Source organism: Jaculus jaculus, chromosome 4, assembly GCF_020740685.1.
Source record: "Jaculus jaculus isolate mJacJac1 chromosome 4, mJacJac1.mat.Y.cur, whole genome shotgun sequence".
Taxonomy (NCBI): domain Eukaryota; kingdom Metazoa; phylum Chordata; class Mammalia; order Rodentia; family Dipodidae; genus Jaculus; species Jaculus jaculus.
In genome coordinates, this window is record NC_059105.1 from 49,742,304 (window position 1) to 49,757,904 (window position 15,601).

The window sequence follows — 15,601 nt, forward strand, 5'->3', positions numbered from 1 at the left end:
TTATGAAGTTACTTAGGGATTTCACAGCCATCCTTAGAGGGTAAGAATAAAAGTGAGGGAGGAAGGAAAAGGGAGAGAAATGAGAGAGGAGAGACATAAAATGAGAGAAATGAAGAGAGAGGGAGGAGAGGAGAGAGAAACTTTGAAAAAGAAGTTGACTTTTGATTTCTGCTTCATTATGGCTCACTGCTCAAAAACCTCACCTTTCCTGGATTAAGCTCTAAATCTAAAGTTTGAAGGGAGTCCTTCCTGCTAGTATGAAGAAATAGCAGGAACAGAAAGGCCACTGAGAAACTTGATAGTTTATTTAAAAAGTGGGGGGGGGGGGAGGCTGGAGAGATGGCTTAGCGGTTAAGCACTTGCCTGTGAAGCCCAAGGACCCCGGTTCGAGGCTCGATTCCCCAGGTCCCACGTTAGCCAGATGCACAAGGGGGCGCACGTGTCTGGAGTTCGTTTGCAGAGGCTGGAAGCCCTGGCGCACCCATTCTCTCTCTCTCTATCTATCTGTCTTTCTCTGTGTGTCTGTCGCTCTCAAATAAATAAATAATTTAAAAATAAATAAATAAATAAAAAAGAGGGGGGAAGAGGGGTTGGAGAGATGGCTTAGCAGTTAAGGCACTTGCCTGAAAAGCCAAAGGACCAAGACCCATGTAAGGCAGATGCACAAGGTGGCGCATATGAATGAAGTTTGTTTGCAGCAGCTAGAGATCCTGGCGAGCACATTCTGTCTATCTCTCTCACTTTCTCTCTTTCCCTTCTTTGTCTCTCCCTCAAATAAATAAGAATAAAAATAAAATTTTTAAGGGGGGAAGAGAAAAAAAACCAAGATGGGTAATCAGTTCATAGTTCTCAGCACGTTACACTTGGTTTGACCTTAATACAGTCCTGTGTGCAGCAAAGGATCCAGCCATCTTAAATAGCAATATTGGCAACTTCTCACATTGTCCCCATTTGGAGTCATATGGTATGGGAACCATAGATCACTGTGATAAAGCCTTCACCAATTTTCTCAAAGTGCCTAGTGCTCTGCCAGAGAACACAAGAGGGGACACATGCACAGTGACCTGTAATACCAACTTGGAGTTTAGTAACAGGAAATGCAATAAAGAGAAGTGGGTGAAGCTCGATTAGTGCAAACTATGAATACAACTGAGGTCATTTAGCCTCCAACAGTTAGGAGATATTTATTCATTTATTCATTCACTAGGGTGATTATCCAATAAACACTAGTTTATTTTTGTTTTTGTTTGTTTGTTTGAGGTAGGGTCTCACAGGCACAGGCTGACCTGGAATTCACTCTTATTCTCAGAGTGGCCTTAAACTCATGGCAATCCTCCTACCTCTGTCTCCCGAGTGCTGGGATTAAAGGTATGTACCACCGTGCCTGGCTAGCACTATTTTTCCCATTAAATTATGTACCAGGTATTAGACTAAAAGAACAAAATCTCTGCCCTCAAGGAGTCCCTAGTCTACTTGGAGAACAAAAATATAAAGATGGCAGGGCAAGTAAAGAAAGCAAATGATCATGTGTGAGAAGTGGAAGAACAGAAGAGAGTACAGTTTATATAATTTTAACACTGTCTTTGAGTCTAATATCTTTGTCAATGGAAAAATAGGAAGTCAAATTAAAACTTTATTTTATTTTCTGTATTCAAACATGTACTAAGTAAATTATAACTTCCATTCTCTGAAGGAGGGACAATAAATCATATTTTGGAGGACAATGAACTGCCACAATTTTATTAGCATTACCACAGGGCATCACTATAAGAGGTTCTTTTTTTTTAAATCTATATTAATTTTTATTGTTTCTTTTAAATTTTAGCAAAAGAGAGTAACAGAGAGAAAGAGAACTGGCATGCTAGGGCCTCAGCCACTGCAATTGAACTTCAGACGCCACCTAGTGGGCATGTGCGACCTTGTGCTTGCCTCACCTTTGTGCCTCTGGCAAAGCGCGATCTGTAGAGTAGAACATGCGTTCTTCCACTTCTCAGGCAAGCACCTTAACCGCCAAGCCATCTCACCAGCCCTAGTGTATCTTAATTGTACAAAGTAGTGGGTTTCATTGTGACATTTTCATATATACATATACTTTGGTCATATCCAACCCCTCCATTGCCCTTCCCTAAGCTCCCTTCCCTTTACTTTTTTCATACTTCAAAAACTCCCCCTTTCCATTGGATATATGTAATCACCTTGCATGACCTGAAGACCATGATAAAAGTCCCCCAAGATGACATGCATACTTCAGTCTACCTCCTGGTTCTGATAAATGTACAGTCTCTATAGCACCTACAAGTTTTTAACTGTTTTTTTTTTTAAGGTTTAGAGAGACTTTATTATATTAAGAGAGGAAGTGTAGAGCATGCCTGCTATATGGAATGCAGGAGGGGGTAGGGAGCCCATGTGGGAGGATGATCACCTCCCCCCATTATCTTGCACTTGGGGAATCCTAACAATATTTACATTTCTATGCTTGGAAACAATTGCATACTGCTAATTAAATATATTCCATGTTTTAAAAATTACTATATTTAATGTCTTATAAAAAGCAAAGCCATAGATATTAGAAAGAGGGGAACTTCAAGTTATAGAAGGAAATTATTCAGTTGTAGTCCTATAAAAAAAATACTACTTTAAGGCTATTGTGTTGAAAGTGTAGTCTAAGCTGGGCATGGTGGCGCACGCCTTTAATCCCAGCACTTGGGAGGCAGAGGTAGGAGGATTGCCATGAGTTCGAGGCCACCCTGAGACTCTATAGTGAATTCTAGTCAGCCTGGGCTAGAGTGAGACCCTACCTCAAAAAAAAATAAAAAATAAAAACAAAAAAAGAAAGTTTAGTCTAGAGATCTCTGGAGTGGCTCCCAAAACCTTTCTAGAGAATCTATGAAACTAAAACCCACTTTCACAATAATTCTAAGATCATTTTGCCACTCTCATTTTTAATTTCTTTTTATTAATTTTTAACCTGAGGGAGACAGAGAAAATGAATATGGACACTGCAAGTCCTCTTGCTGCTACAGATGAATTCCAGATGCTTCCTCCACTTTGTGCATCTGGCTTTACATAAGTACTGGAGAACTGAACCCAGGCTTGCAGGTGACTTTAACCACTTAGAAATTTCCCCAGCCCTCTCATTCATTCCTCTTTGAACAATGGAGTTTTCCAGAGGACTCAGGATGTGTGTAGATACCATCACTGTCAGAAAGGAGAACATATTTTTGCATATGACTATATGCTAAGATGACCCAGCTGCAATTTATGATATGTGAAATAGTGAAAGATATGACTCATACAAACCAAAGGTATTGGGCATCCTAAATTAGTGTTAAGAATGTCAAGGCATCATGAGAAGAAGAAATTCTAAGATTCCTACCTGACAGGACAAACTTCATTTAAAAGGGCACACACACTGAATCAAGTTTCTTCCTGTTTTCCATGAAGAAAGTAGACCATAGGCGTCATGAGGACAGGAATTGTGTCTGTTTGGTTCATTGACTTTTTTGTTGTTGTTGTTTTGTTGTTTGAGGCAAAGTCTCACTCTCTCCCTGGCCAGTCTCAAACTCATGGTAATCTTCCTACCTGTTTCCTGAGTGCTGTCATTAAAGACATGCATCACCATGCCCAGCTTGGTTTGTTGTTTTATCTTCATAATCTAGCATAGTGCCCTATACATAAAAAGCATCAAACTATTCAATAAAATAATAAATGAGTTCATGTATATATGAATAAGTACATAAATACACATTGTGATGGTTTCATTCAGGTGTCTCCCATAAACTTAGGTGTTCTGAATGCTAGGTTCCTAGATGAGAAAGATTTGGGAATTAGAGCCTCCTGGGGGGAGTGTATTCTTGGGGGCAGTCTTATGGATTTTATCACCAGTTTCCCTTTGTCAGTGTTTGGCATATTCTCCTGTTGCTATGTTCCACCTTATGTTGGCCAGGGGTGATGTCCACCCTCTGCTCATGCCGTCATTTTCCCTGGCATCATGGAGCTTCCCCTTTAAGCCTGTAAGCCAAAATAAACCTCTTTTTTTTCCCCATAAGCTGCTCTTGGTTGGGTGATTTCTACCAGCAATCCGAACCTGACTGCAACACACATATATTTCATAAATGAAAGCTTGGCTGATTGGCTTATTACATAAAATATCAGTAGCAGTGCTGGAGAGATGGCTTAGCAGTTAAGCACTTGCCTGTGAAGCCTAAGGACCTCGGTTCGAGGCTCGATTCCCCAGGACCTATGTTAGCCAGATGCACAAGGGGGCGCATGTGTCTGGAGTTCGTTTGCAGTGGCTGGAAGCCCTGATGCGCCCATTCTCTCTCCCTCCCCCCTCCCTTTCTCTCTGTGTCTGTTGCTCTCAAATAAATTAATTTTAAAAAACAACAAAAAAAATTTTTAAATATCAGTAGCTAAAACAGAAGTATATTCCTGTTCCTTACCTTCTATCCCTGTACTCCTGTGCCCTAGCTCAACAGTACTTTTGTTTTGTGAATTTTTGTAGTATTCCCAGTTGAAAACTTGGACAATCAGCTGTTCTCAATGAGGAATGACTATTTCTCATGCTGTCTCATGTTTGAGCACCCTGAAGTTTTCATTCTGGCTGTAAAAATAATCATCCTGGAGTAACACTAAAGACTTATTTGAAAGAAATGCCTGAATGACAAGATAAAATGTAACTTTCTGAGCATTTTCTCCAAATAGTTGAATTTTTCACAAGCTATTCTTATTCTAATTCCTAATCTTCTCCTTCACCATTGCTCAGCCACTTCATTAAACTCTTTGCACATCGTTACACCCTCAGTGGTACCCAGACTCTGGAAAGAGTGAAAACAGAAACAATTTTTGGTAAATATGTTTTGTACCCTTAAAATTTTTGGAGGCAGTTCGAAGGTATTTGTGAACAGAGATGACAAGTATGCTTGCCGTCTTACTGGTAGTTACAGAAAACAGCCCATGACATTTTACCAAGCGCAAAATCAGCAATGTAAATCTAACATTCTAATATTAGAGCTAATATTCTGCTCTCACCTCCTAGATTCTGACTCCCATGAGAAAATGCTTTCAAAGATGTTGAACTTAAGACCAAATCAATATGCTGGAAGACCAAGCTCACCTAGTTAGCTAGAAGAAATTGTTCTTTCTTGTCCTGATATCATGATACCTTCTTGAGAGCAGTCCCCAGCCATTAGACTACAGTGGTGATCCCTTCTGCCATGGGTCCTTGGGAAGGCTGCGGTCACTTTCATGGGAGAAGGAATAAGTTGAGCACTGATTAACCTATGCAGACTGAATGGGATAAGGATTAGACCAAGCTCTAGAAGCAACCAAGTTTTAATATTCATGTTCTAGAAAGTCATTGCCAACATTGAATTTGCAAATACTGAACCATTGTTCCTAGAGAAAGTGTAGGATTAGATGATCCTCTGGTCACAAGATTTTTCAGCAACCAATTAATAGATTGATTTGTTTCTGTGTAAAGACACCTCATTTGATGTACAGCATCCATACATTCATTACCACTGAACTCATAGCCAATAACACGAACCTAATGTATGTTTTCATAAGGGATGTATTTTACACAGGTTTCTAAAAATTGTGGCAAAATATACATAAAGTGAAAACTTTCTATTTTAACTTTTTTTAAAGTATATAAGTCAGTAGTGTTGAGTCTATTCACATTGTTGTACACACTCAACCCTTCCATCTATCTCTAGAACTTTCTTGTCTTCCAAGCTGAAAGTCTGTAACTATTAAGCAGTAACTACCTGACCCTCTGACCCTGGTGACCCCCATTCTGGTTTTCATCCCAGCCTTCTGTGAAAATCAGCACTTTGTTCCAGGGCTGTTTTACACATCAAAATCAGTAGTGACAGTCCAAAAGCACAAAAAATGTAAACAACATGGCACCAACTAGGCTAAAAGTGGGCACTTGTTCATAGTGGAAGAAAAGAACTCTGAGGCAGTCCCCGCCTCTGACAGCCTCAGCTAGAAACCTGTGGTCCGAAGCCTCAAACTTTTTGTCACTCAATGAATGTCAGTGAATGATTGTAAATGTACTGGGAGTATTGATTTTTATAAATAAATTTTAGCAAGTAGACAAATTGTAAACATGGAATCCATGAATAATGAGATCTGACTGCATATATAAATGACATCCTTTGTTGTATTCTAGGTAATAAAATAAAGAGCTGAAATATATGAGACCCATCTTAAAAAAAAATTTACTTGCTTCAGATGCCTAGGGAGACACATTGCATGACACAGTACTTGTTAGTTTCAACCTGAAGTCATGTAGGGTATCGGAAGTAAAACTCCATGTTCCTCTGCATGGAACAGAACAAGCACTCAAGTTACTGATTACCATATGATAGATGCTATATTTAGCAATTTACTTGCATTATTCAATTATATGCCTCAATCCCCCATGAGGAAACTGAAGTTAAGAGAAATTAAGTACTATCTCACCCATCCTCATGTAGTTGACAGTGGCTAAACTGAGATTTGGATTCAGATTTATCTAAGTTTTCAAATGCACTATAATTCTGAGCCAATTAAAAAATAATTTACTGAGAAGTATGTGAAGCACATTAGGCTGATTATAACATTATGGACTTACATACTGAAAAATGAATTTCCCAAACAAATAAAACTTTATAAGCCTGGTCTAACATTGTCCCATAACAAAGAAGATCTGAAAACCTCAGGGTTTTCATCTGGTTGCATCTGGTCTGTGTCTGGTTTTCCTTAATCTTTAATGATGGGCAAATCCAATGCATTATGTAAGGCCATTTTTTCTCAAGAGATGAAGATGCCTGTTAAGAATTTGATGAAAATGCATTAACGTTTCAGGCTACTGAGTTGTATTGTAGTGCACCGAGGCAGTAAATTGGCATACGGTGTGCAAAAATGGTAGCGACCTAAAAAATAAATATTTGATATCAGCCACTGCATTGTCTTGGGAAATAAAAGTAATGTATTAAATCTGTTAGGAGTCCTTAGCGCCCCAGAAAGGAGTAGGGAAAGAAAATCTCCCGTGGCCTGGAAACATCTTCTGCTCCTTGCCCCTATGTTTGTTCAGTTCTTTAATAGTTCATTTGATTAGATCTTTTGGCTCCCAAAGAGAGGGGCGAGAGTTTGATCCCTATAGAGGCCACTTAAATTTAGAGAACAAAAAGCTCTATTCTCTGCTCCCGACCCTACCCCAAATCCCTGCCAGGTGTCTGCCCTCTGGTCAAAATGAGAAAGTGGCAAAGGGGTGCTAACCCATCCCAGTATTGGAAAACAAGGAAAGGGCACCCATGTGTTATGGTCTTTGCTCTTCCATGTGCTTATGATATTCTGACATGATTCTCAGGAATAGATAATACACTTTTTACTCTCAGCACCAGAAATCTAAGGCAAACTATAATAAATGTCATAATGAAATGCCAGTTATAAAAATCCAGTATCTCTGATTCTACGTTGAGAGTTTTTTTCTGCTAGGTAACATTCCCCTCTGGTAATAAACAATGAAGAAGTACTCTTGAGTGATTTTAATCTGCATCTTTAGAATAGGAAATGATTATGATAATCAGCTGCAATTGAGCATAATTTTTGTGCTAACAAGACATCAAATTATGTAAAACTAATTTTACATACAGTATAACACGATACTTATTTTTAACATGTGCTAAGAAATTAGTGAAGAAAACAAGTTTATCAAATTATAGATGAAAAGTTTTTCACTAGTCTCACAATCTGAACTTTTAATTCAGGCTTTCCTAATTTTTAATTCCCTAATTATGTAGCACTAAAAATACCCTTTTTCCTTCAAATATTTTCTTTAGCAATAAAAAAATCATTCTCTTTTAGAAGTCATATTTTATATTTTAAGCATGAAATATAAATTAGAATTTCCTAATTTAAATTATAGCAAGACTTTCATAGAGATTAATAAAATTTAAGTATAGCATATGTTATATAAACTTTAATTTATCAAATGTCACATATATCTTTCATGATTTGGGGATTTATTTCTTTTCTGAAGTGGTCAAATGAATCAGCTCACCCTCCACTGTAACAAAATACTGCTTGGTGACTTGTGACAGACAGGGTTTTAACCTCTGACAGCGAGATTCATTGTGGAGCAAGAGCCAATCATAGATCCTGACGACACTTGTCTCATCTAAGTTGGAATATAAAAAGCCACTTGGAATACAGTATACAGGACTCACTGGTGTGGGAGGTTGTCTCTCAGACTGTACAGGCATTAAAATATTGCTTGGCATTACTCAAAAGCAAAGAAAAGCAAGACGAATAAATAAGGAAAAGGGGAAAAAAAGATTGTGCTGATTTTAAAATCATGCAAAAACTGCAAATCTATGTTTCTATTTACCTGTTTATGCTGATTGTTGCTGGCCCAGTGGATCTGAGTGAGAACAGTGAGCAAAAAGAAAATGTGGAGAAAGAGGGCCTGTGCAATGCATGTACCTGGAGACAGAACACTAAGTACTCAAGAATAGAAGCCATAAAAATCCAGATCCTCAGTAAACTCCGCCTGGAAACAGCTCCTAACATTAGCAAAGAGGCTATAAGACAACTTTTGCCGAAAGCTCCTCCGCTCCGGGAACTGATTGATCAGTACGACGTCCAGAGGGATGACAGCAGTGATGGCTCTTTGGAAGATGACGATTATCACGCTACAACGGAAACAATCATCACCATGCCTACCGAGTGTAAGTAGTTCTGCTAGTGGATGTCAACAGTCGTGCTGACTGTTCTCCTGGTGCTTATGAGAAACAGATCTATTTTCAGGCTTTTAACAAGCTGTTGGCTTGTATGTAAGGAGGAGAGTTTCTTTTTTCCCCCAAGATTTCCTGAGAGACATGTTGAGGTTAAAATCTCTTTCACTTGTTTCTTTGTAAAGCTAAAAACCTAAAATTTAACATGCTTGCAGAGAGTTCATAGTATTCAGTTTGCTATGGGAAGCAGAGCATACTTGTGTTTTTACTGCCTAGTGCTAAAAGGCAAGGACTGGGAGCCTCTGCAAGCAATGTTAAAAACTGGCATGAAATATTATTATTTGCATTTGGTTAACTAAAGTATGCATTAGAAGAAACTTTGTCACTAATAATAAAGGGAAAAATTACTAAGGGCTTATTTGAGTATTGCTGTACACTTAGAGTGATTTCTGATTTTTAAAACAACCTCCCATAGAGTTTTAATATTGTTCACAAACTAGCACCTTTAATTGTGAGGGTTACTCTAACCAAACCAAACAAAAAATTTTTTAAGCAGACCTTTAATGTAGTTGTAAGAGCAATAAGGAACACAGCACAGTGATAACCATGACCTAATATCAAGGAATGTCTAGGAAATAAGCATTTTAATCGGGTAGGTTATGGCTCCAGTAGTCTATTGTGCTGTGCTCACACACACTCTTGCTGAGAACACCCTGACTGTAAAATTTCTAAGCAGGCACATTGCTTAATTACCTTCTGAAATGTATTCTTCACCAGAAGAGCTATCAACTGTAGTAACAGTATTGCCTTTGGAACAAAACATATTCCATTCAATTCCTTTTTCATGTAGCTTAAAAAACAAAAGCAAAAAATAAAACACTTTCTCCTGGAAAAGGAGACAGGCACCTTGACAGAGCCCACAGGACAAGAAAGATTTTTGTGTCATGTGTCCGTGATCTTGCTTTAATGCAATGGTTAAAACACATTAAACCAGATTTAACAACATTTTCAAGTTGCTATTTTCCCTTGTTAAGAAATCAGGCTGCAACTCAGCCCATAACTTTCATTTAACACCCATGTGTCAAATAGTCCAGGGGGAGGTTTGCTTTATTTAGATGCAGTTTTAGAAAAGCAAATGATAAGTTGTTAGTGCTTGGGCTTATAGTGACAGGCTGTCCCTGCAGATAAGGCTTCCTAACTTTTGGCCAGCTTGAACATGACATCTAAATTTTTGTGCTAATTGCCTGCGATAAGTTGTTCTTTTAAAAGGCCATTCCCGAGCCCAAACATAACAGATGTACTATGTTTTCTGCTCATTCCTAAGTCTCAGTAAGTTGCTCAGTGTGAATTGTCCCCAGGTAATTCAGGCCTGGGGGAAGGGTTGCTTCATGCAGACTGATTGGTACAGCTGCTCAGTAAGTGTAACTACTCAGATTCCCAAAGAATTCTAAGTGGATGTTCCTCCACAGTGTCTCTTGTTCTCTCTAATCATCATCATTTCAAAATTTCATCCACTGGTCACTTCTTCATATCATTTCCCTTAGCCCATAGTTCTCAGGAGAGGGGGTAGGCTCCTCATAAATAGATGAAAATATAGATATCTAAAAAGAATCAGAAACACTAAAATAACTATTTTCTTCAGTACTTCTTCTGAGTTATGAATGAAGTTCTGCTTGATATTTCATTTTGAAAGTTTACATATGTGCACACTATCCCAGTGGATGTTAATAATAAGGAGGGATTTTTATTCATATTTTAGTGAGAAATAATTTCAATAATTCTTTTCTTATTCATTTGTAGCTGATTTACTAACGCAAGTGGAAGGAAAACCCAAATGTTGCTTCTTTAAATTTAGCTCTAAAATACAGTACAATAAAGTAGTAAAAGCTCAGCTGTGGATATATCTGCGACCCGTCAAGACTCCTACAACAGTGTTTGTGCAAATTCTGAGACTCATCAAGCCCATGAAAGACGGTACAAGGTACACTGGAATCCGATCTCTGAAACTTGACATGAACCCAGGCACTGGTATTTGGCAGAGTATTGATGTGAAGACAGTGTTGCAAAACTGGCTCAAACAGCCTGAATCCAACTTAGGCATTGAAATCAAAGCTTTAGATGAGAATGGTCATGATCTTGCTGTAACCTTCCCAGGACCAGGAGAAGATGGGCTGGTAAGTGACAACGGAATGTAATATTCTAACAACTTTGCTGTTTTTATTCATGATATGAATGAGAAATAATGAAAATAACTACTAGTTTCCTATGCTCATAAGCCAGACAAAAGTACTATACCCCAAAGGTAGTTCTGTACCCAATAAAAGTAGGTATCCAATTTCAAGTCCAATGAAGCACGAGTGTGCTCTTGATACTCTTGCTTTGCATGAAGACTTTCAAAAAACAATGACATCATGGCTCTTCATTTTATAAGGATGTCTTTTGGCTCAAGAATAGAATATAAAGTGCTATTCATTCATATGATACATTATATATCAGTGAAAATATGCACTCTAAGTAGAACTTCGTGTAGTAGATGCTACTAACTCCCCAACAAGTCAAAACTTTCTTTTCTCCAATTTTTTTGCTCCCTAATGCATTGAAAAACTTTGGCTTTACATAAAGCAAACTTTTAAACTATAAGGATAACAAAATGCATCATATCTTATTAAATAGATTATATTTACTATCCCTCTGACAAGGACATTCACCTTCTTAAGACTGTTGATGCAGCGTTATATGTGAAGGTTACATTTTGGAGTACTATGGGTAAAACTCAACTTCTAGACTAGCCTTTACTAGCTAGTTTATTTCAAACTGTCTTGGCATTCTTGTGCAGATGTTTGCTTAGGGAATGTCAATTAATTAAGCATCAAGCCAATAATATGATAAGAGCACACATACTACAAAAATTGATTAAAAAAATTTTAAAACCTATAAACTTAAGGTTTCAGTTCTGTCTCACATAGGCTTCTGTTTTCAAATATATATCTAAAAAAACAATATCTTTTACTTCTGTCCATTTACAGTTGATGATTATACAGAGAAACAGTAAATATGTTATCATTTTGATATTATATGTTTATTTATTTGAGAAAGAAGAGAGAGGGGTGAAAAAAGAGGCAGAGAGTGAAAGAGAGAGAGAGAGAGAGAATGGGCATGCCAGGGCCTCCAGCCACTGCAAATAAACTCCAGACACATGGCCCCCTTTGCATCTGGCTTACATGGGTCCTAAAGACTCAAACTGGGGTCCTTTGGCTTTGCAGGCAAATGCCTTAACCACTCAGCCATCTCTCCAGCCCTCACTTTGATCTTCAAATGGTCTTGGTTATAAAGATTATGTAATTAGGAAATCAGATCTGCTGTAAATAAAATATATTATTCAAAAGACTATATAATTTTCTGAATGACCTATATCTTTACTTGAAATATTTTTATTTATTCACATTTACAAGGAGAGAGAGAATGGGCATACCAAGGCCTTTTGAATTCCAGATGTGCACACTACTTTGGACATCTGGTTTTCCTTAGGTACTGAAGAATTGAACCCATGCCTGGAGGTTTGAAAGCAAGTGCCTCTAGCTGCTGAGCCATTTCTCCAGCCTCCCTGTTATAGTACCACTTTAAACAGTACATTCCTTAAATGATATTCTTTTTAACTCTCTCAACAGTTGGGTGTATTTTCATTTTGATGTAAAGTAATTTATATCAATTTTTAAGACTATAAATTATTTAATTTTGTTCTTTTTACAGATAATATTTTAATTATCAAAGTTGTTAATGTGGCAGATTTTTATTATTAAACTGGCTGTTGATATGATTATATTCCTCAGGTCATTCCCTGTAAAAGCAACCAGCCTCAAATGCACCGAAAGGCTGTGGCAACCACAGTGCTAACAATATCTGAGCAGAAACATTTCTCAGTGAAAGAATAAAGGAAAGATTTCTTCTTAAAAGCCTGCTCTTTCTTCCTTTAGGAATTCTATATCATCATAAGTATTCAGCTGCCTTCATTACGCTAACTTCCCTCTTCCACTTGGAACTAAGCTATTTTGCTTTAGCTTTGATATGCAAATTTCCCTAGGTAAAGACCCAGGGAACAGAAGACAGACTGCTCATCTATTCCCCAGAGAGTCATCAGGCATCCACAGGGAGCAGTCAGAAAGCTCATCTCTGCCCTCCCTTCCTTCTTGGTTCTCCTTCCCTCTCTCCCTCCCTTTGGTCTAATACACATTCTCAAAAGAATCTATGTGTTGGGTTGTCTGATATACAAACTGGGGAAAACAAAAATTAAAATGACATAAAAATCTGATCATAGAGAAACTTATATTGCTGCTATGTTCTTTGAGCCATAAGAGAAAAGCCAAGCCTAGTGTAAATGAAAATTCTTTAATAATGCATTTATTAAAAATAAGTGTATGGAATAAAAAAATGATCAGTTTTTTCTAATAATGACTTCTTAAGGAAGGGTGCCAGGCCATATTAACATGATTTGTTTTTATTTTCTTGCCATTCAGAATCCCTTTTTAGAGGTCAAGGTAACAGACACACCCAAAAGATCCAGAAGAGACTTTGGTCTTGACTGTGATGAGCACTCCACAGAGTCCCGCTGCTGCCGATACCCTCTCACGGTGGATTTTGAAGCTTTTGGATGGGATTGGATTATTGCACCCAAAAGATACAAGGCCAACTACTGCTCTGGAGAGTGTGAATTTGTGTTTTTACAAAAATATCCTCATACTCATCTTGTCCACCAAGCAAATCCCAGAGGTTCAGCAGGCCCTTGCTGTACTCCCACAAAAATGTCTCCAATTAATATGCTATATTTTAATGGCAAAGAACAAATAATATATGGAAAAATTCCAGCCATGGTAGTAGACCGATGTGGGTGCTCATGAGATTTGCATTAGGTTCATGACTTCCTAAAACATGGAAAGTCTTCCCTCAACAACTCTGAAACTGTGAAATTATGTACCACAGGCTATAGGCCTTCAGTATGCTATAGTCACTTAGCACAAGCTGCAGTATATGAACTCAAAGGGAATATATGCAATGGGTGGCATTTAATCATCAAACTAGATCTTATAATAGAAAGTTTATAATTTCCAGAATTTTTGAACTAGGAGATCAAATTGTATTTATGTTCATACATATTACAACTACAACCTAGGCAAGGAAATGGAAGCAAATTCTCCTTGTGTTCTGGTGAGTGAGAGAGAGTGTGCTTTAAAGTTGAATTCATTACAGTGTCACTTCATATTGAGAGAAAAAAAAGTCTATATAGAACATTGGTAAAGTACTGGATTGTTATCACCGTTTAAAACATCCTTCTACACTTGAATTTATATTGTATGATAGCATACTTGGTAAGATTAAATTCCACCAAATAGGATGGTACGCCATACATACGTTTCCATTCCTACTATGATTGGACAGTACGCTAACAATCCATGCGACGGTGCTAAGGCAGTAGATTGAGTGGCTAAGACTCGCAGGAGTTTCAAGCAAACCAGTCAGAACAACCCCAAGTCACTCTCTTATTCAGGTGCATTTTCACACACCTCCAAATGGGGAGTGGATTTTCTCTAGGAAAGAAGAATCAGCTTTCTAGAGGTCAGCTTTCAATTCTGTAGCATAGTGGAAGAACCTGCATTATCTTAAAAGGCAGCCAAATAATAGTCATTTTTATCAAAATTTCAAAATTACACCCTGCCTTGGCAACATTGCAGTTCTGTTGGTAAAGTAATGAAATGACTGATTCTATCAATATTGTATAAAAAGACTTGGAAACAATTTCATTTATATAATATGTATACAATATTGTTTTGTAAATAAGTGTCTCCTTTTTTTATTTACTTTGGTATATTTTTACACTAATGATATTTCAAATTAAGTACTAAGGCACAAAGACATGTGATGTATCACAGAAAAGCAACTGCTTCTATTTCAGAACATATTAGCAGATTAACTAGTGGTCTTAAAACTCCATATGTTAATGACTAGATGGTTATATTACAATCATTTTATATTTTTTTACATGATTGACATTCACTTGTGGATTCATGGTGGCTGTATAATGTGAATGTGAAATTTCAATGGCTTATTGTCATTGTATTCAAATCTCAACGTTCCATTATTTTAATACTTACAAGTATTACTAAACATACAAAATGATTAACTCCATTATCTGAAATAAAGAGTAACAAACATGATTTCTCAATAAGAACTGTTACTTTTATTTTGTAATTTGATAATGAATAGATGTCTGAATTTGTTTACTTCAATTTTGTAAATTGGATTTTTTGTTAATCAATTTCATTGTACTTATAACTAAGTGAAATTATTTCTTACATCTAGCATGTAGAAACAATATAAATTACATTAAAGTGTTGTCACAACTTTGAAAGGCATTACAGTATTGTTATAATGATTAATTATGGGCTTGTAATGTTTATTTATAAAAGCTTTATGGTTTAGCACAAATTTAGATTTAGGAATATAAGCCATGCCACGCTAGTTCTCATGAGTGAAATTCCTGCTAATCTGGTCCTAGTGAAGTTGCTTTATACATCTAAAAGCAAGGACTAGTGATATCTGTTACATTTCCTTCTATCTTGACCTAAAAAAACTATTTATATGTTTTCATAGGTTCAATTTCCAAATGCATGGCAGTTGGCAAGTGTAAATGGTCCTAGAGTTACAAGTTCTCTTGGAGCCACAGGGACATGGGAAAGATGCATCTTTTTCTAAGTACTTCATGATACTGGCACATTTTTCTGGGCATTGGAGGCACCAATCTCAAATCAAATAGCAAAATAACTATAGAGTACCTAAAAAGCACTAAGTGTCACACTACGCATAGGTATATTTGAGGCAATCCC

The 15,601-nt window shown here is 37.2% G+C and overlaps 1 protein-coding gene across 1 annotated transcript; it reads left to right on the plus strand.

The window, feature by feature from the left end:
- Window positions 1-8,233: 8,233 nt before the first annotated feature.
- On the plus strand, window positions 8,234-14,497 carry Mstn (myostatin). Its single transcript, XM_004660255.2, has 3 exons — window positions 8,234-8,717; window positions 10,524-10,897; window positions 13,238-14,497. Exons 1-3 carry the CDS (start codon window positions 8,345-8,347, stop codon window positions 13,616-13,618), a joined length of 1,128 nt encoding a protein of 375 aa, XP_004660312.1. The 5' UTR covers window positions 8,234-8,344; the 3' UTR covers window positions 13,619-14,497.
- The last annotated feature ends 1,104 nt before the right edge of the window (window positions 14,498-15,601 follow it).

Coding starts and splice junctions, on each gene's coding strand:
- Mstn (XM_004660255.2), top strand. CDS start 8,345: ATGCAAAAACTGCAAATCTATGTTTCTATTTACCTGTTTATGCTGATT. Junction 8,718..10,523: donor CATCACCATGCCTACCGAGT/GTAAGTAGTTCT, acceptor ATTCATTTGTAG/CTGATTTACTAACGCAAGTG. Junction 10,898..13,237: donor GACCAGGAGAAGATGGGCTG/GTAAGTGACAAC, acceptor CTTGCCATTCAG/AATCCCTTTTTAGAGGTCAA.